This window comes from Dioscorea cayenensis, chromosome 1, assembly GCF_009730915.1.
Source record: "Dioscorea cayenensis subsp. rotundata cultivar TDr96_F1 chromosome 1, TDr96_F1_v2_PseudoChromosome.rev07_lg8_w22 25.fasta, whole genome shotgun sequence".
Classification (NCBI taxonomy): domain Eukaryota; kingdom Viridiplantae; phylum Streptophyta; class Magnoliopsida; order Dioscoreales; family Dioscoreaceae; genus Dioscorea; species Dioscorea cayenensis.
This window is the reverse complement of record NC_052471.1, coordinates 4,568,151-4,590,752: the sequence shown is the minus strand read 5'-3', so window position 1 is coordinate 4,590,752 and position 22,602 is coordinate 4,568,151. Positions and strand designations below refer to the sequence as shown.

General features: G+C 35.8%; 1 protein-coding gene across 1 annotated transcript; it reads left to right on the top strand.

Moving 5' to 3' along the window:
- The first annotated feature begins 16,916 nt into the window (after nt 1–16,916).
- LOC120260818 (uncharacterized protein At2g24330-like) lies at nt 16,917–21,762 on the top strand. The gene is made up of 5 exons (XM_039268388.1): nt 16,917–17,356; nt 18,057–18,201; nt 20,589–20,698; nt 20,776–21,199; nt 21,279–21,762. The coding sequence occupies exons 1-5, from the start codon at nt 17,108–17,110 to the stop codon at nt 21,524–21,526; spliced, it is 1,176 nt and encodes a 391-aa protein (XP_039124322.1). The 5' UTR covers nt 16,917–17,107; the 3' UTR covers nt 21,527–21,762.
- The last annotated feature ends 840 nt before the right edge of the window (nt 21,763–22,602 follow it).

Sequence of the window (22,602 nt, the reverse complement as noted above, 5' to 3'; positions counted from 1 at the left end):
ATAATTTTTATAAATATTTTTCTAAATATATATATTTATATAAATATTTGTTTATATATATATATATATATATCTTATATCCTAACTAATAAAAAAATCACGGGTTTAACCAATAAATGTTTGTAATATTTTTCTAATTTTTTTATTCTATATGAACTAATTTGTAATAAATGAAGACTAAACAATGATTTTTATTTTTATTTTTTTATAAACCAATTTATAAAATATCTAAATAAGAAATATTAATTTTTATTCAAACACTACTTTTTAAACTATCGGTATTAATTTGTATAAAATATTTTTTTAGAAAAATGAAAATAAAGATCCAATGAATTATTAATATATATATATATATATATATATATATATAGAGAGAGAGAGAGAGAGAGAGAGAGAGAGTGAGTGAAGAGAGAGGGTGCTCAACTCTCTCTCGTGTTCCTCTTTTATATATATATAATAATAATAATATTGGTTGATTGAGGGCAGGGGTGCTCAAGCACACCTTGACCCCTCCATCCACTATATGTGTTAACAGGCAGATTCTTTCGAACTCTTCTTGGGAGATGAATCGTTGAGTGAAATTTATCTGTTTTAAGATTTTCTTGGTCCATTGTTTGGGTCATCGCTTGTGGGTTATTAAGCCGCTTCTCGTTCCTATGCCTTTGCTTAGCGAGCCCAAGAGACTCTTATTTAGCTTCCATCGAAACTATCTAGTGGGTTTTGCGTGGAATCTCTCCTATTGGGTTGATATGTTAATTTTAATGGGCCCCAGATACATGTGAGTGAGGCTTATTTGGGTCGTGTTATAAAAGCTCTGACTTTTAATTATTATTAATATACCATAGACCCCAAACCCCAAAACAAGCATGAACACCAAACCCAAAACCCTAAAAACACTAAACCCTAGAAACTAATCCCTAAACCCTAAACCCTAATGTGTAGGGTGAATGATGAAAAAATGAAGAATGAGTGAAAAGAAAAAGAAAAAAATGAAGGGTATGAAGGATGAGAGAGAGAGGAAAAATATGAATGGAGAAAGTAGAGGGGTAAAAAAAGAGAAGATGAGAAAAGAAAAGAGAAGGAAAAATTAAGGATGAATGAATGAAGGATGAATTTGAGTGGGGGTACTTTGGTAATTTTCTTTGTAGGGCCTCCTCTAGAAAAATCTTATGAAATTTCTTTCATTCCACTAGTGAAGTTTTTGGCGTTCTTGGGAGTAGCGAGAATTTCTATGAAATTTCTCTCGATTCAGCATGAAGTCTTGACTTTTCTTGAGATGTAGAATTTATATGAAATTTCTCTCGTTCACCTGAAGTCTTGACTTTTTAGGGTGTGGGAAATTTTTACTATAAATTTCTCTCATTCACGATGAAAGTCTTGATTTTTCTTGAGAGTAGAGGAAATTTTAAGTGAATTTCTCTCATTCAACTTAGTCTTAACGTTCTTTGCGAGTAAAGAAATTTTCCATATAAAATCAAATCCTCTCTTCGAAGCTCACACTTTGAGGGTCTTTTGACACTCATTGGAGTAAAAAGGAAAATGTGAAATGAAAAGAAAAAGTAAAAATTTCTTGAAGTGGAAGGAAAGTAGAAGAAATGAAGAGTTCACAAAAATATCTCTTGTCGACACTCGTTAGAGAAGAGTTGACTCTCGCCCTAGAGTGAAGAGAGGTGAAAAATCTTTTCTTGAAATGAAAGGAAGAGTAAAAATGAAAGTTTCACAAAAATGATGATGAATGATGAATGAATGAAAATTTTTCAGAGAAAGAAAAAAATATCTCTCGTCAGCGTTCGTTTAGAAAAAGTTAAGTTAGCGAAAATTTTCTTGAAACCCGTTATGAGGGTCTCTTTTCAGTTTGAGATTCGTTTTAAAAACAAATCAAAATTATCAAGTTAATGACCTAACCATGTTGATGGTCGCAGCTAAACAATCGATGGTCGAGGGCTCAAAAAGCGTTGAAGAGTCAAAAGCACTAAATGTACTCATGTATAGCGACAAAATGAAACTACGAAGTTTCAAGACACTAAGAAGTCGAAGACTTGAGGGAGTTCCTGGTCAAAAAGGTGGAGATTTTACTGGCGTAAAGAGCAAGAGTCTTTAGTGATGAAAGCAGAGCAAAAGTGACAAAGTGAGCAGACTCGTAAATCTGAGGAATAGTGCGGCAGAGCTGAGCGATGTCGAGGCTGAGCCCACGTAAAGGAAAAGAGATCGGGAGGGCCACATCCGCAAAGCCAAAAGATCGTCCAGAGCATACTTTTAGTGAAGGGAGCTAAGGCACTGAGCAAAGCAAAATAAATATTTAAAATATTATAAAATTATATTTAAAATGTTCTATATTATTTTGAGAAAAAACAATTAATTTGTGAAGTGAATAAATAAAAAATAATTTATCAAGATCATCAAGAAACAAAAAACAACTTATTTAAATTAAAAAATACTAAAAAATTAAAAAAAGAGCCATTGCATCTCATCCAAACAGTTGCATTTTAAAGTTAAAAAAAAAAAAATTAAAAGATAGGATGAAACAACGGTTTGATTGATTAAAATATATTTTTTGACAAGGTCCCACCATTAAGCGCTCGATGGTCTGGCAGCTCGAGCATTGAGCTCTCTAATGGGGGCTTCGCATGATTGGCGCTCGATGAGCTCATGAAGCCCCATTAAAGTTGCCCTATAAAGCTTGGGAGGCAAAAGATCATCTGCGCCTCCACTTCTTGAAAATAACAAATATGCCACAGGGGCTCTTTTATTGTAATTACAAAAGTAACACTATCCATTAGAAATATTTATCAAATGATTTTTTTTTCAAAAAGAAATTCTCCAAATACCGTAAATTTGATAAATTACATATACAATCAATATAATATAATATATTAATTATATATCATATTACTAATATTAATTACACTATAATTGCATTTTATGTAATATTTTATAAAATACAATTATAGTGTAATTAATATAAATAATATAAATAATATATACTTAATTTGTTAAAATTTTACAAAATGAAGCATTCAAAAAAGCTAATCTTGGAAATGATGAAGATGCATTAATCCCAAGGTAAAAGTCATTTCATATATTTTTATAAAATAATTCATTTGTGATACTAAAATCAAAAATTAAAACATTAAATTTAAAAATATATGTAATGGAGTATATTACAAAAGGAAGCATTCAAAGAGTTGATATTTTATTTAATATTTTATAAAATATAATTATGGTATTATTAATATTATGAGTAATTAATATAATTAATATATACTTAATTTATTATAATAAAAAATATAATATATTAATTATATATTAAAACAATCAATATAATATAATATATAAAATTTTACAAAATGAAACATTAAAAAAAACTAATCTTGGAAATGATGAAGATGCATTAATCCCAAGGTAAAAGTCATTTCATATATTTTTAAAAAATAATTCATTTGTGATACTAAAATCAAAAATTAAAACATTAAATTTAAAAATATATGTAATGGAGTGGATTACAAAAGGAAGCATTCAAAAAGTTGATATATTATTTAATATTTTATAAAATATAATTATGGTATCATTAATATTAGGGAAAATTACTGTTCACCCCTCGTAATTTTTAAAACTTCCCAAAAACCCCCTCCTACTTTTACACACCACGGATGACCCTTAGTTAGTGTTTAACTTCCCACTTTTACCCCCTACCCAGTTCACTTGAATGGGTCCGATGTTGTGAAATCCATTTTTAGTCACGAAATGGTGGAAAGGAAAGCGCCAAATCGCGTCATATTCGACCTTTTTGAAGGAGCTTCTACTTGGTTTACGATAGACAATGCCGAGGAGTTACATTACATCTTGTTGTTCTTCTCATTATCATACCTGAAATATATAAATCGGTTTCTCGAGCAGAAAATGAAATTGATTTCCATCGGATTGAGTCGAAGTGCACTTCATCTTGAATGAGTAGTAGTCGATTTTATTGTCGAGGCGAGCATCGTGCCATTATCGTCTTCTCGTTTATGGTTGTAAAGTTGTATTACTGACAGGAAGAGCGATAATTCTGACGAGTTCATTTTCGTTGTAAAGTTCTTCTCGTTTATGGTTATCTATTTGTATATTTTTAAATAATGTTTAACTATTTGCTATTATCCCGGGTTTAAATATTTTACTAATATGTTTAATAATTGTCATATCCGTTTAATACTTCCCATCTCCGTTTAACATTATCTTTACATGTATAACTATTCATAAGCGTGTAAATTCTCAAAAGTCTGCGTAAAAAGCGGTGATCTTTTTCGTTTGATCCCGAATTGTTGGCATGTGGCAGCGTGGCGGTGCTTGAGGTTATGGTATCCGTGCGTAAGATTAATGGCGGCATTAATTCTTATCGCGATATATCTACATTCAGAACACCGTTCGTTCTCATCCGATCGATGTCGGCGGCTGTGCGTTTAACTTTTTTCTGGGATACTGAAGAGTCGAGCTGCCGCTGGACTTCACACCATAAATAACCGGGAAGAACCCTCCCATGGACAGACCATCACTCAGTAGTCCTCGTCATCCTCCTCCTCCTCCTCCATCCTCTTCCTCCTCTTCCCAGTGGACGACCCACTCTGTCCGAAAAGGATGTTTCGTGAGCCTTCTTCCTTATCTTGAGAATCAATTAGCCGTAATCACCTGAACTAGTTAAACTATTTTTTTCTACCTGACGAAGTCCTCTCATAATTGCACTGAATCACGGAGGATTCTCCAGTGGATGGATAGCGGGAAAGCAATTAAGAAGCATTTCGACTTGGGTATGAAAAGAAAGTTTTTCACGTATTGCGTGATTGCGGAGGATTCTCTAGAGGAGGAGATCATGAAACATCCTTTAAGACGAGGGTTGACATTTACCACTGAGACTTTACATTAGCGTTTAAGAAAAATGGCGTCGATGTATCTGTCTACGTTACGTGTTTAACTATCGGGATCGTCGTTTAAGTCCTACCGCATGACATTGATTAATAGTCGTTTTCATGAATGTGTGTTGTTTAACCTTTTTAATGTTATGCGTTTTGCGAGTTCAAGTTGATGCGCTTGTATGCTCTGTGCGAGCATTCGAATGTCATGAGACACTTGTTTTCAGATTATCGAGGGGTCGAGTCGTGAGTGTCAGTCCGAGCGGACGTGTAAAGTAAATGTCGTAAACTTTTGTAAATGTTGTAAATGTTGTAAATCTTTGTAAATGTTGTAAATGTTGTAAATCTTTTTATAAATAAAAAGCGAAACAATCGTATTTGATGCGAACTACGAAATTTAAAGCGAGACCTAGTAAAAACAATGTGGGAAAGCAAAAAGCGTCATTGTAAACATGATAGAAAAAGTTAAACAATACTCGAGTTACTCTTTAAACAATGACAACGGTGTTTAAGAAAATACGTAAATATGTTTTAAAGCGAGTGACCCAGGAGGGTACCCATCTAGCAACGCGATGTCGAGTGAAAAGCGTTCAATTTAAACAATAACATATTATTTACATGATATAGACTTTTAGTTAAAGCATGTTAACCCGTTATTTTAAACACTATATGTATACTGTTTAAACATAAAAAGCTAGACGTTCTACGAGAGACTCATGTTGAGTTGAGAACTTTCATTCGACGATGACAACATGTCTTCCTCGCGACAATGACATATATTTCCCTTTTTGCCCTTGGGATGGAGGGAAAAAAATCACGCCCGATCACATCGCGTCTAATCTCAACCTCTGTCGCATGCTACATCGCTTTTTTGTTTCGCGATTCGATGCTGTTTGTTCTTTACATCTTCTACTTCTTCTTCGTCGTCTTCGTTTTGTTCTTCGTTTCATTTGGTTTTGATACGATTTTGGTTTTCGATCGATATATTATGGAGAGTTTTTGTGGTATTGCTAGATTCGACGGGAGGGAAGAGTGCTAATGTTCACTGACTCGAGACTTCTTAGGGAATTGGTGTTAGGTCGAGATATGTGACTGATGGGGTCTCGAAGTTTCTCTTATCGTGGGTTAAGTTTCATCACACGGATGGATATAAAAAGCGGTTTGCTCGATAGAAAAGCGATGTTGACTTCCATCCGGATGTGTCACGTCCCACTCCATCTTGAATGTCTTTGTAGTTGATCTTGTCGTCGAGACAGAAAATGTGCCATTGCCGAATCCTAATGAAAATGAGGTTTACTCGTTGTAAGTTCCTTTTCTTTTAATTATTTCGGGTTGTCTCGGAGTCATTATTGTTTTAAATATGTCCGATCACTTTGGTTAACATATTGTACTAGTCCTTTACGTTATTAGTTAATTGTTTAAGTATTTAATTTAACGTTTAACTATTGTCATTATCGCTAAAAGCATTATATTCTCCGCTTAACATATTGATCTTTTTCATTTGATCGAGTGTTGGCGAGATTGAGATTCGCGAGTGCTCCCATTCATCCCCATGGTGACCCTGACGGTGTGGGATGTCTTCCTTCCTCGTCAGATCATTCTGAAGTGTTGTCGTTGGATATTGGTCAACGTTTTGACGGTGTCGAACATTTCAGGGATGTACTTTGAAATCATGCAATCAAAAGGAATTTTGACTTCAAATTCATAAAGAACGAAAAACATCGAGTGACTGTGGAATGCGGTGCCGATGGTTGTCGTTGGCGCCTTCATGCATCAAAAGAGTATAACAAAAATACTTTCAGAATCAAGACAATCAACCGTCGCACACTTGCGGTGGTGGCATGGGTTCAGGTCACATCCGAAAAGCGTCAAAAAATGGGTTAGCGACGAGTGATTCGAGAAGCTCGAGGACCGTCCCTTGTACAGGCCATCGACATTCGGAAGGACATGTTGCGGGAACATGGTGTCCACATACCATACAAGCGAGCTTGGTTGGGAAAAGAGCATGCGGGTGGTCCTCGGCAGCGTTGACATCTCCGACTATATTTGCTTTGCTTTGGTATGTGGATAAAGGTGGTCGAGACAAATCCGCGGCGTGCGATCGTGGAGAGAGACGGTGATCGCTTTTAAAGCGTGCATTCTTTTTCTTTCGGGCGTGTATTGTGGGATTCAAGAGGGCTTGCAGGCCGCTACTGTTTCTCGATGGTACCCACCTCCTTGGAAAATATCGGGAGTACACTCTTGGGTGCCGCGAGGGAAGATGGTAACAATGGTTTTTTCCACGTCGCCTTGGTATAGTCGACTAACGAGACCGATGCCAATTGGACTTGGTTCATATCTAGGTTAGGGCGATGCCTTATCACGAGGGTGGAGATTATCATGAGATAATTACCTTCGTGTCGGACGAGTCGAGGGCCTTGTGAGCGCTAGATTGCGAGTCTTCCCTTCTTCGCCACTGTCGTCTTTCGTCTTGACATTTGGAGGCCAATTTTATGAAAGCCAATGTCGGACTTGGGAAGGCATTGAGGGAGGAGTGCTTGGTCTCATATGCTTCCGCATTGCGTGGGCATCCACGGCTAAAGATTTCGATGATACCGTGAATGAGCTATCGAGGCCATATCACCCGAAGCTCATCACTGGTTGATTAATAAATCGGATATGGCACATTGGTCGAATTATCCGTTCGGAGGTGATCGTTGGGGTGAGATGTATTCGAGCGTCGTGAGTCGTTCAATGCTTGGATCAAGGAAGCTCGTCATTTACTGGTGGCGAAAATGGTCGACTCCATAAAAGGTCTGCGAATGTTGATTTACACTTAACATTTAGTATTACCCTTTAAACATTCTCAATCTTTGTTTAATTACACTTTTCTGATTTTAAATATTAATCATTTCGTTTATTTAATTACAATAATGTTTAAACATGTTGACTGAATTATTTAACCATCACTTGTCTTTTGTTTAACCTTATTTGCCGAGGTTCAAGTTGATGCGCATGTTATGTAACCGGGCGTGAGCAGCGACCAAATGGGAGACCTACTTATGCCCGGACATACATTCGAAGTTAGAGATCATTGTTGAGGGCGGCCGAAATCTTCGTGTTGGTCGTTGTGTCGATGATCGTTCTGAAGTGATTGACCAATCGCGAAAGACTCCGTGGATCTCGCCATCGGGAACTTGTTCATGTCGAAGGTGGCAAGTTTATGGTATCCCTTGCAAACATGTCTTGCTGCAGCAATAATGCGATGCACTACCAGCGTACATCGATTTATGAGCGGGTACTTCACCGTCGACAATTACAAAGCGGCATACAAAGGAAGCTATATTCCCCATACCCGGCGATAGCCAGGCCTTGAGCGGAAATCGTGAGCTCGTTTGCGACACGCTGTGACTAGAAGGCGGACTGGGCGGCCTAGAGCGAAAAGAGGATCGAGTCGCGAGCGTTTGATGTCCTCGAAGGTTACATTGCGACCGGCTGCCAAGGATCCGGTCATGATCGAGCGATCTTGTAATGAAAACCGCATCGGGCCGACTAGGCATTGTTAATAAACCGACGATGATGGGAAACATTGTGTATTTATAACGAATTGAATGTATTTACACGGAGACATTGTTATTTTTAAAGCGGATACATTGTAATTTGAAATATTTCAAGCGATGTTTTAAAGCGATATATGGTATATTTAAACAATGAAACGGAAATGTACACAACTACAGCGTAAATTAAACAATGAAATGAAAGCGAATGAAATTTAACTCGCCTTACAATTGAAAACAAACAAAAATTTACATTGAGATATACAAGTCATGTTCTTCGAAAACAAAAAAACAATGAATTGAATTGTGTATTGATGGGCAACTTTCCGTATTTAGTTAAACAATAAGTGCATTCATTTAAAGCAGAGAAAGTGTTATTTTTAAACGGGTACACCATAATTTGAAATATTTAAAAGCCCGATGTTTAAAGCGATATATACTATATTTAAACAATGAAAGTGAAATGTACACAATCATAGCGTAAATTAAACAATGAAATAAAACCCGAGATGGAATTTAACCCGCTTTTTACAATTCAAAACAAACAAAATTTACATTAAGATATACAAGTCATGTTCTTCGAACACGAAAACAATGAATTGAATTTGTCCAGATTTACATTTGAAAACAAAATTGATGAGTCGGATATACAAGACATGTTATTCAAAAAGCAAATTTAACCCGCTTGATGACCCCTTTGTCATGTGGACGCATTTCGTCCTCCCTCCTTAAGTATCGCGGGTAACATACTGTAATCCGAGGGTAAGGAACGTCCCTGCTGCGGTAGGCGTAACTCTCACGCCCACGATGGTGCTCGATAAACCGCGATGGCGTAGGCGGGCGCAATCGGCGCTTCCTTGTTTTTAGGCGTGGGGTTTTACGTAGCCGTCTACGGCCGGGTACTCTTGACGTCGCCGACTAGCTAACTCCATGTCGACACAAAGGTCGAATAGATTCACTGTCGAGATATGCAAGTCGAGATTAGAATACCGATTTTAAATACCAAAAGCGGATATTAATCGGACATAATTAAAGAACTTACCATGTCCATAGCGTCCTTATCGTACCCCGGACATGAAGAATAATGCCCTGTATTCTTGTTTATCATTGTCGGGGACGACGACATGGAAGTGGCCATTCATGATTATCGGGAGGATGACAATTTGAACTTCATGCGAGGTTGCTGCATGACATCCCCGATCATAGCCATAATTGTGTCATATGCGTCGATCCCTGCTTTGACATAAGCAGTAAGCGATCACGATGATGGAGGCGCTTCTTGTAAGGATATGGCTCTTTGCTCGCCGACTTTTTGTATTATGCATACGAAGCGTCCATCACATCATCGAGTGACCATCTCCTTCCCCTCGAGCGTGTATAACACGTCAGCGTGTGGTGGCATGGCGTCGTTCTTCCACGCGACGGTCTTTGAGGTTAAACGATCACGAGATATTAGAAGACCATATTGTAAATATTTAAATGATATTATCAATTGTTACATGATATTATATATAATTAAAGCGGTAAAGGCGAAAAACTTAAATGATAACATAATGGTATTAAACACTATTAGGTAATAGTTAAACACTATAAGAAACGCTTTTAAACAATATCATAAAAAGCGTTACACTTACCCGTCCATAGAGCGGTTGAGGAAGATCCTCATCAACTCACCTGCTCGTATTTATTAAGACGACTCGAGGCCAACCCATTTCTTCTTCTTGGAATAAAAGCTTTTCCGAGCCGTACGGGTCGATTTTTTTGATTGGCCTTGATCATCTCTCGTTGCTCGGTCGGGGTCTTCATCAGCATCTTCCTTCGATGCGGGGGACGATGGCGACAGCATCAGCTGCAGACACATCCTTACATTGTTGTTCTTGTTGTGGGATTGTGTCCGGCGATCGGACGACGGCGACAGACATCAACCATGAGACACTTCCTTACATGGTTCTTGTTGTGGTGGGATTGTGTCCCGCTTGGGCTGCGAGTCTTGTCGGCCACGGCCACGCAGACGGATTCGACGATCTTCTCAGCCGTGGCCATGACAGCAAAGCATCATTGGGAGACACACCCTTAACTTGTTCTTGACCTTGAGGGGATTGTGTCCATCTTTGATGCCGCAATCTCGGCCCGGTTCCCACCGGGTCGGCGATTTCATCGGAAGAGAGTCAGCGACCTTCTCAACCGCGGCAACGGCCACATCATCTACGATGTCCTCCACCGTCGTAGCCAGTATCATCAGCGGCGGCGAGACTTCGATGACAGACGTCGACCGTCGATGGTGTTGCTATTGTTTCATCGTCGTACGCGGTGGAGACGAGGCGATATTGTTCTCCTCTTTTTCGCAAGTCTCTCTGAATGTGGCCGCCTTGGAATGACCTTCCCGATGATGTCGTCGTCGTCGAATTCCGACTCCGCGTCAGTCCCGGGTGCTTCGGTTCTTTCGAGGATGGCGCTACCGGTTGTGAAACGTCCTTCCGGCGCCTCACGACGGCGACAAGCCGAGGAAACTCGGTCATCAATATCTGGCATGCCGCGTAAGAGTTGCGTTGACATCTTCGCCCAATGTCACCGGGGTGACTGCCCACGGTCGGAGGGGCTGCCATGGTCGGGGGACTCGTCGTTGTCGTGGTAGGGGTTGTTGCAATCTGCGGGGTAGGGGAGGGCTTCTCCGGCGTCGAGGAATGCGTGCGGCGTGGTGGGTGGAAGTAGGAGAGCAGGCGTCCGGTAGCGCAGCGATAGAGGTCTGCCCTCTCATCCCACGCCTTGAGCAAGTGGTTCGGGAGCTGATGGCATCCATCCGTCGGTTGGCGCCAACAAATATTTCTTCTTGACGATTCACGGAACCATTTCGGGAAACTAACATATGTAAACCAAACAATTTCAGTGAGATCATTCATTTTTAAACTATAAAAAAACTATATATTTAAACGTTATAGAATATAATTAAAGCGGAGAACAAAAATATTTAAACGGTTATGAATAATAGTTAAAGCGGTAAATAATAAAGTTAAACGCTAAATAAAATGTTTAAACATTAAAGACTTATGTTAGACATTGTCCATGATTTATTACCTCTTTTCCATCGAGCGATGACAAGCTCGTTTCTACCGTCGCTTGCTTCGGGTAAGTACTTTTCACCGTAGCACAGCGATCCTTGGGATCTTGCCGAAACGGACTTTCTTCCCCGTTCGGTCAGCTCAGTAAAACCCGGGACGTTAAGCGCGACCGAGCAACCCTTAATGTACCCTGTGTTGGTCTTCTTCCCCGCGCATCTATCTTGCACTCGGGTGGCTGCTTGTGGAATATCCTCCATAAGCCACTTGTGCGTCGCCTGCGCCCGTACGCGTATCGCCCCATGGTCGGTAGATCATCGAGCGTAATCAACGATCCGGTTCGAACCGAGCATGATGTATTTGGGAAGAGGACTGTCCCCATGAGGTACACCATCGAGTTTGACAAAATTATCTTCTTCTCCCTCAGTCGAACAAGTTGCACCGAGTGCTCTTGATGGAGTCTCGTGTCTCGTAGGGTCTTTGATAGATCACCCGCCTTGAACGGCGACCTGGTTTTCTTCTTTCGAAGACCAGCTGCGTCGCCATCGCAACGCAGACTAAGAACGAGGGCCACATCTTGAGGTCTCGAAACTCGCGAGGCTTTTCCCCGATCCCGAATTTATTGGTGCGACCATCGTACCTTTGCAAAAAGAGAATCAAGAAGGGCCCTCTCTTGGTATATGGCTTCCACTCGATGAGCAGCGCAAACGGTGTCCTTCGAATAATCTCCCAGTGTCGAGGGGTCATGTTAACTTTCAATTCAGCTAAGGTCTCCACAACCGGTGTCAAATAGCAACGCCCATTAACTAGGTTGACCGCCATAATCACAAGCCCTGCGAGTATTGACAAAAGTTTAAGCGGAAATATAAGGTTTTTAAGCGGTAAACTCTCGCTTATTAAAGACGAGATATAAAAATGTTAAACAGAGACCCATTTTTGTTAAAAGCAGAGCGAGAATACTTAAACAGAGACAACAAATGTTAAAGCTGTAACATCTCATTTCTTAAACGTCAACCCTCATTTGTAAAAAGCTGCAACCATATCAAGCGAAGCGGAAATGTACATTATAAATATTACACAAATCATAACAATCGAAAAAAACTATTTCGATAGTGTATACATACTGAAAATGCAAAAACAAAACAAAACCCTAGCCGAGAAATCTCCCTAGCAGACTAACAAAAACCCCAGTAGAAATCCCCCTGCAGACTTCAATATCTTCCAACAAAAACAGGGAGCACAAAACAAAAACCGAAAAAAATCTTTCTTTTAGTAATGAGCAGTTAACATAAAAACCATACTCAATACCTTAGATTGCAAAGCGATGAAATGCCAACTAGTTGCGTGGGGACTTCTCCTTCGAGATACCGGTGGAAAGGGAAAAAGTCGATGAAATGCCAATTACAGAGGCTTTCACGGTAGAGACAACTCGGAGACGACTCGAAATGGAAAAGTCGAAGACGTGAGTTGAGAAAAAGCAATTAAACGGCTCCAATAAATTGCGTCTCTTGGGGTTACTCCCTACGGAAAACGCCCACTTCCTCTCAAATCGCTGAGATGGCTGCAGCCACGACTCCCCATGCAAAGGGCATTTTCGTCCAAAAAATTTGAAACTCACTCCGTTCACATCCGTTCATGAGGGTTTGGGGTTTGAAAAACATAGACTTTAAAAGGAGGGGGTTTTTGGGGATTGCAAAACTAACGGGGTGTTTTTGGCAATTTTACAAACTTAAAGGGTTTTTTTGGCAATTTCCACATAATATAAATATCAATTTATCTATTTTATAAAAAAAAATCAACTTCCACACACTCCTAATTTTTTAATGCACCAAAAAATATATCTTTAATTTTTTTTAGTACACATAATCTCCATGTTTCATCAACTTTCTTTCGTTATACATAAGTTTTTAATTTAATTAATTTTTTTAAAATATTTTTTTAAAAGGAAAAAAGAAGAAAATAAATTTAAAATAAAAAAAAGTAAAATAATAATTTTTACAAATAATTAGATGTTCAAGATATTTTTTTTTAAAAAAAAAACACTTATGATATGTTTCCAAGAAGTCGGCACTCTGCAGACACGTATTCAATATTTCAAATCCATCCAGAAGCTTCTGCCACGTTGACCTCTGTAAACTTCTTTTTTGTTGGTCTTCGCTGCTTTTTTTTCTTTTATTATTTGTTTTTTTTTTAGAAATATCGGTCAAATTGAATTGATCCATTCCTTATCACTTTTTTTTTAATTAAATGTGTTCAAACTTGGTTTATTATTATTATTATTATTGAACACGATTTCAGATATGATTAATTTTATATTTTTTTATTTATTGTACTTAAAGATTATTATGTTTTAATTTATTTTATTTTTATGATAGTCAAAAAATAAAAAGAATTGAAAGACGTGAAGGCAAGTTATTTTAAAAAAGAATTGATATTCAGAAAGTGTAATTTAAAATAAAAAATAACAAAAAAAATATTAGGATGTATAATAATATTATAAATAAATTTTTTTTTACAATAAACGACAAGCACCCTCCATTTAAAGATAAATTAGGGATGTGCAAATATGTAGAGCGCAACCACAAGCTCAACGCCACCTGTGCCATCACCTTGCGTGAACATGGGATTCGATCTTGGATCCTCTCCGAAATGAACATTTTACGCAAGAGACTCAATACCAATTGATCTAAATGGTGTTGGTATGAATAGAATATTTTTGAGCAAAACTTGCATATCTGAAACAAAAGTTAATATTTCTTATTGAATTAAAAATATAATTTGAAATAAATTATTTTAAAGTTGCACCAATAAGTAAAAAATGGTATAATTCCCTAAATATTATTTCTATTTTTTTCAAACTTACTCTTTTAGTTCTTTTACTTTTAATTGTAATATTTTGGTCCCTTTATAAATTCAATTAAACTATGTCAATCACCCTAAACTTTAAACCATTAAAAAGCGAGACTGATGTGGTTCACTTAAATATAATAAAGGGACTAAAATGTTATAATTTAAAGTGATGACTAAAAAGATAAATTTCAACAAATAGAGGGATTATTTAAAGAATTTCATTTAAAAAAAATATGAGTAGCGTGTGTGTGCATATATAGTCCATAGAATTAATTAAAAGATTTAGAGTGAATATATGGAAAAAGGTGCAAATGATATTCAACACATATAAACCTAAATTTTATATTAGTTTATTACCCTTCCATAATTCACAAAATTTATTATTATTATTATTATTAGTATTATTATTATTATTATTATTATTTATTTATTTATTTAGGATTGATTGTGGCAATTAAGATGAAAATATTATACATTTCATTTTTTATATGGACAATAACACTATTTACTATAGAGTAGAAAACCGTTGGATTAAAATCCAATGATTGATGATATAAAATTAAAGAACATTCATAAATCACGTGTGTTCATATAATTTTTTTGCTAGATTATAATAATAAAATAAATTTTTTTATACATACCTTAAAAAATAAGACTTTTCTATGTACCATTTTTAGGGTTTGTTTGGATCAGTTTTTGGAAAACCCAGAAGTGCTCTTTTATAAGTTAAGCATTTTTGGGTTCAAAAAATGTTGTTTGTATTGGCTTTTTTGCAAAAGCAGAAGCTGTAAAAATAAGCTCAAAAACAGCTTTTTTCAGAAGCTTTTGAAAAAAAAACTGTTTTTCAGTTTTTTTTTACAGCTTCTGCTTTTACTGAAAAGCTAATACAAACACAAAATATAAAAAAGTGCTTTACTCTGGAAAAACACTTTTTTTCCGGAAGCACTTCTACTAAACTTAAAAAAAGTACTTTTTTTAGAAGCCAACAAAACAAGAACGTGTAGTGCCCAGTTCACATGCCATTGACACATTAAAAAAAATTATTTTAGAATATAAAATGGTCAAGAAAATCTAGGTCTTTAATGACCATCAGATATTAAAAATCATTCAGACAGCCTCTTAAAATTTGGAAAATAACATGTAACATCTTAAACATAATTTGTATAAACTAATGCATTTAAACTCTTAACATTCTAAAAATAAAATAAAAATTATTAAATGGCTAACCATCAGTTATTAAAACTCTTTCAGACAACCTCTTAAAATTTGGAAAATAACATATAACATCTTAAACATAATTAAAAAAGGTATACATTAATGCATTTAAACTCTTAACATTCTAAAAATAAGATAAAAATTATTTAAAAACAATATATATATATATATAGGGAATTCATCAACTGCGAACATTAATACAATGTCCGCAATTGAGTACAATAACAATTATGTAGAGAGATAGACACATCCAAGGGTTAATTATGTTTTAGTTTGGATTGATTCGTTTTAATTTAATTTTTAGAAATGTTGGTGGAGATCAAGTAGAAATAACAAATAGAATTTAACGGTTGTGATTGATTAAATTACTGTACATATTTGATTGGACAATTTATGTTAAAATACTTTACATCCCACTTTTTATTCATAAGCACGGTAACACAAATAAAAAACATGATGAAAATAAACAATGACAAGTAGTTTTGAATCTACCATCGTGTATATATATAATGTAATATAATGTAAAATTCCCAATTTTCTTTTATTAACAAATTAAAAAAAAATCTATCATAAAAAAGGAAAACAAATTAAAAGAATAAAAAAAAATAGAAAAATAAATTTAGGCAATTTTCAGAGAAAAAATGGTTCTTTTCAGAAAGATAGGTAAAAGTAACCAAATTTTAAAGACATACATAATAAAAACTAAAAACCTTAAAAATACAATGTTAACTAAAAATTCTATTATAAAAAAAGAAAAAAAAAATTAAAAGTGAATAAAAAAAATTTTTAAAAAAATTGGCCAATTTTCAGGGATAAAATGCTTCTGTTAAAAAAAAAAAAATACAAAAAACTTAACCAATTTATATAGACATAAAAATTAAAAAATTACAAAAAAAAATACAAAATACAAAAAAATAACAAATATTAAAATAAGAAAAATGAATTATAAAACTATTTCCCCAACCACCCAAAAACAACAAAGGAAAAAAAAACTTATAAATTTTTAGCAGAGACAAAATCATCCATTCATATAAAAAAAAACCGTCACACTGCATAAAAAACATGATTTTTCTGTTTGATATTTGAGATTTAAGTTTTTATAATTTAGTATAATTTTGAGAGAAATTAATAAACTTAATATATGTGTCATATAAATCGATTTTTAAATTAAATGATATTTTTATAATGCCTAGGCCTTGGTAACGGCTATTTTGTTTTTGGTCAATTCTATAAATCTTATAGAATTGAAAAACCTTTATTCAAAAATCGAAACAAGGAAGAATTTAAGTTGATAAATAAAATAATAATTAAAAATTATTACTTTTTTCGAAAAACCCCCCCCAAAATTGCTTCAATTCCACGGCAATTGGCATCGTTTGGATTGAAGTGACTTCGCTCGAGGACTCATACGCGCACTTTGATCGAAAGCGGAGACGGTGGAAAAGCCCTCGTCCTCTCCCGCCCCCAAAATCCTCCATTTCCACTGCGCTTCCTCCCAGATCCGATCCCTTCTTCGCCTTCTGCTCCATCTCCGATCGCTTCTCTGATCCGATCCTTGCAAGGAATGGCAGAGGAAGCCGTCGGTGACGAGCCGAAGCAGAATCCGAAGCCGGAGCCGGAGAAGAAAGAGAAGCGGAGAGGTTTCCTTTCCCGATTGTGGAGAGGTGTGTTTGGAGGCCGGAGTGAGGACTATGAGAAGAAGTTGCAGTACCTCTCTAAGGAGGAGGCGTCGGTGCATGCCAGGATGAAGCGGAGGGCTCGGACTTCGAAGAAGATGGCCCGGGATGTCATCGTTCTCTCTTTCCTCCTTGAGGTGTGTGGTTGGTTCGCTTTTATTGTTGGGTTTTGTTGGTTTTTGCGGAATTAGGGTTTTTGGTTGTGATTATGAATAATTGGTGCCGTATGAGACGTCGTTTGATACCACTGGACTTGTGATGTCTTTGTGTTTTTGCAGCTTGTTGTAGAATGCGTTACTGATGAGAAAGTAGGGATCTTGCTGTGAAGAGTATATAGCTTTGGTAGTGTTATTGAGTTAACTTTGTAATTTGTAAGCAATGAAAACTGTGATTTTGCGGGATGAATGGAGTTGATTGTCTACCAAATGATTTAATTGCCTGCTAGAAATACTGTTTCATTATTGAAATGCTCATTTGGGTTTTTTCTTCTGCAACTGAGCGATACTTTTATTTCTTTCTGCTCTGTTTCTTGTGCTATGAGTGATGAACATGTTGTTATTTGTTATTGTCAAATTAGGATCTTGCTATGAAGGTTATATACTTTGGTCCTTGGTTGTATTTTATAGTCAGCTATTGAAATGCTTAAAATTATGTTTTAGTGTTGATATATATTGGGGATCTTCTTTTGCAACTGAGATCTACTTGTATTTCTTGTCAGTGTATTTCTTGTGCTATTATTGAAGAACATGTTGCTGGTTTCTAATATGGTTGCTCACTTGGTTGGTTGTGTTGATTTTGAGTTACTTGGCTTATTGTGGATTTTATGGATGTTGATAGATTGCAGCTGTGGGATACTCTATCATAGCGACAAGGGGAGTGGATTTGACCTGGCAGATGAGGGCAGTTCGAGTTTTGCCCATTTTCGTGGTACCTGCCCTGGCTTTTGCTATGTATACAGCAATTGTAAACCTCACAAGGATACGTAAATTTCCTAAACTCAATGCTTCTTGGATTTTCCACCTTGCCTTTATATTATTGCCCGTGCATGTATCTTTTTTTTCCTCTTGTTATAGTTTTGCCAAAAAAAAATTTAGTTCTTTTTTTTGAGTTTCACTTAGATGTGGTTTTTAATATAATGCTGCTTTTGTTCTGCTGTTCTTAGGTTCATTTAGGGAAAAATTAATCTAAATGCAATCTTAAAAGATTAATGAAAAAGATATAGGAGTGAGGTTATTCATAATGTACATGATTATTCTGTTAAACTCTGTCCATTCTATCATGTTTTTAAGAACTATTGCCGCCATCTTTCTGCTTAGAACACATCCCAATGGATCTATACTCTTTTTTTTCTTATGATAAACGGAGTGTGTTGCATTCTGCTAACATATTTTTTCATAAATTTCTCTTTTGGATGGCAAAGTTTTTGTTGAGTGAACAAGTATTTTAGATCTTTGGCATAGTTCCACTTTGGCGACACATTGATAACATTTTGTGCATATATTAAGTCCTACATAGTACATAAAAGATCCCAAGTAAAGGGGGCATTGCAAAGTTTTGCCTTTTCAGGCTCTCAAATCATCAGGGGAAAAGATTGGCTTTAAAGGAAATGCTGGTTTGGAGTTTTATCAACATTTTCTTTTATTAAGAGAGCTAGTTTTAATAATGAATGAAAAGGGAAATAGTATCATTTATTTCTCCTAGTTTGAACATCTGATGGCCGAGTTCTTCTGTACCCTCCTGATCTCCAGGTTTCGACTTGCATTTGCCAATGATCTCTCACTTGCTATGTGTTCACTTTTTTCTTTTGATTTTTCAGCCTTTTGAGTCGCTGATTATGGTGAAACTAAGCACCTGATACATTCTTTATCTGACTTTGATGGTTAATTCCTACTAACAGTTGAAATACAATGCCATTTACTTCTCCACATTGACCTGTTTTTGGACTCATTCTATATTCTGGTATATTTTCCTCTTCTATTTCCAATCATGTACGGTCATTGTTTTTAAACATAACTAGGAGATTTTTTTTTCGCCTGGTATAATAAAACTTAAGCCCTTACACAGTTGAAGGGACCCAGCCAGAAAAATTATACATCACAATGAATGGTGTCATTCTTTCAAAACTGATAGACTTTGTGTTTTGAACGGCATTATGGTGACTATATCTATATGTTTGAGGTTTAGAGGAAATTGTTTAAACATAAGTAGCAGGTATGTTAGTACATATTTTATGTGCCATCCTTTTGATTCTATATATGCAAGTATCTCAAGACTTTTATTGTTCATTAACAGAAAACACATTAAGGTACTCCATAGACAAAGATAACTGCTTTTGTATCTTCAACTTGAGTTTTATGAACTTAAACCAGTATGGTCTATACCTTTTGTGTTGGTCTTGAGGTTGGAGATTGCCAAGAACAACACTTTGTGTTACCATTAGACCTTTTGAATTATGTCTTCCACTTCTGTTTAACTTCCTTCTTAGAGCTAATGTTAGCATTTTACAGTTGTCATCTCATGGATCAATATTGACACTTTAATTTTTCCTGTTAGTATTGCAAAAAGAACTCCAGTTATACAAAGCACATATGTAGAAATGGTTCAAAGAAATGTGAATGACGCATACTTGAGGTGCCATAACTTGCATTAAAAATTCCATGATTATATGTATTGGAATCATAGATAGTACCAGTTTATCTTGTGCTTTTACAATATTATTCTCTTATCTTAGGTTGTGCTTTGGAAAATTTTAGCATGTTGGTCTTCATGTAATATGTTTGGCAGCTTTTAGAAATATAAATGGAGCATTGGCTTTAGTACACCCAGAAGATACTCTATTGGGAAACTGAATGCTATTGGTTCTTTGAGAGGAATCAACTTCTACTTGGGGTTTTAGAGTAGGACTACATTTGACTTGCTTAAGCCAACAACAGCCTTGTGTGCTGGAGTGCGGCATTTTTTTCTTCGGCAAATAAACCTTTTTTTGCAATGAAGCGGCTTTATTTTCACCAATAAGAATAAGAATAAGGATATCATGATTCAACCTATAAAGAAAACCTACTTTTCTTGGTGTGATTTTGGTTGGCAGTTATGAGTCATTTTACACATCATTGCTACTTTTGTTTATGAATTTCCTTCCCCAAATCAGAATCAGAAGCTTTATCTTTAACGTTGGGCTTACCTCTTCCGTGCATGCTGATTTAAATATTGTTGGATGGGTTTTGTTTTAATTATTTTGTGAATTCATGAATGAAGTCAGCAAGATGCCTCTAATAAGCAGCTTTCTTTTTATTGTTTTTACTTTTCTACTGGATATATTTACATTATCTGATACTGAGTTTATATTCTTAATTTAATTTAACATTGCAGTTGATCAGAAGGACGAAAAAACACTTGAAAGGCTTCGTGCTGAAAGAAAAGCAAAGATAGATGAGCTCAAAGAGAGAACAAACTATTACTCAACGCAGCAGCTTATCCAGGTCATTAGGTTTAATCAATAATGTTTTTGACTTGTCTGTTTATAGTTTATAGATACTGACTACAATCTTGAAAACAGAGATATGACCTTGATCCAGCAGCAAAAGCTGCTGCAGCTACTGTTTTGGCATCTAAATTGGGTGCAGATTCTGGTTTGAAAATGTTTCTTGGAGATGAAAAGAACCCTAATGCACCATTCGGAAAAAGCAGTGATGTTGAGCCAGTCCAGTCTACGGGGCTTCGGAACAGGAGACCATCTCACATCAGAAGCCATAGCACTGGAAGCACTGGAAGCACCGGAATCCTACAATTTACTGAAGAAGCAACCAATGAATTGGAGGCTGAAAACGAAGAAGCTGCTTTTCAGAACAAGATGGTTGAACACTACAGAGGCCCTCCTCCTACTGACGGGAGTATTCTATCTCGCTTGGTTGCTTTTCTGGTTGGCGAAGATCCTGCACAATCCTATGCGCTCATATGCGGCAACTGTCGCATGCATAATGGTGAGTTTCTTCTTCTCAATTATATTCATGTGAAATCAACTCTTTTGTATTCACTGATAACATGGATCAATATCCATAGGACTGGCCCGGAAAGAGGATTTTCCATACATAACATACTATTGCCCGCACTGCCACTCACTGAATGGACCACGCCAACCGGACACCCATGAATCAGGTTCTAGTTCTGGTTTATTGACTCCCCATTCCATCGGCGATGCTAACACGAAGATTGCAAGGTCAATCACAGGTGGTGATGCAAGGACCAACTTGGAAACTGTTCAAGAACTGGATGTAGGTTCAAGTGTAACTGTCGAGAAAGAAAATTGATGGTGGTTCCCAGACTATTTACTTGAAGAGCTATTTTGTTTCTACATTGTGTTGTGTGTTTTTGGTAGAAGGTTTGATGGATGTTCATATCATGTAACAACAGGATCTGCATTTTGTCTTTTACTTATAATTAGTGTGAAATATAGAGAGCTTGGGTTGTCAAATGGTGAAAAACTTTTGTAAATTTATTACTTTTGTAATTCAAAGGAGAAGTTATTTCTGCAAATTTTGAGCTATTTTTTCTGATTTATTTATCTGATTGCTTATAATTAATCTCAATGTTTATGTGAAGCTAAAAACAGAGAATTAGAATTTTTCATAGCCGTAGAATTAGGGTTAGGGTTTGTCTGCATCCAATATTTGATTAAGGCATAAATCCAAAGTTAGTGAAGCATCAAATTGGATTTGACAAGTTGTTATGAGCTGAGGCAAAGAACGATCAATCCATTGCCATGTCATAATTATCATTTAATAAATAAATAAAGTGCTATTTAGTGAGTTTGTTAGTATTATTATATAGCGACAATCATTGGTGAATGCATATTTGATTAATTCCTTAGTCATTAGCATTTTGATCACGATTGATTTGATTTAATTCCAGTGAGTTCATGATAGTCTTGCATACCAAAAACTTATTTTTTTAATTAATTTATAAGTGGTTAGTATTAATCATATAGAAATTCATTATAACTTTTAAAGAAAAATTTTAAATTGTTATATCTGATGTAATTAGACTTTGACTTCAAGTTTGAGTTGTATTTGGATTGGATGAGACTTATCCTTTATTTTTATATAAATTAGTGGAAGGTTTAGGAACATAATTGATTGAGTTATTTTGATGTTATATTATATATAAAACTTAAGGAGGTGGCCGGACATTTGGACAGCTTGAAGGTAATATATTATAATTCCACTAATTTTTTAGCTTTTTAAATAAAAACATATTGCTCATGTGTCATATTATTATGAATTTATATTAATATATAATGTCATCTATTTTAGTTCAAGGATGGAGAACACTCACCTTAGGACTCATATTATAAAACAAAATTAATAAATGAAAAATCAGCGTTGAA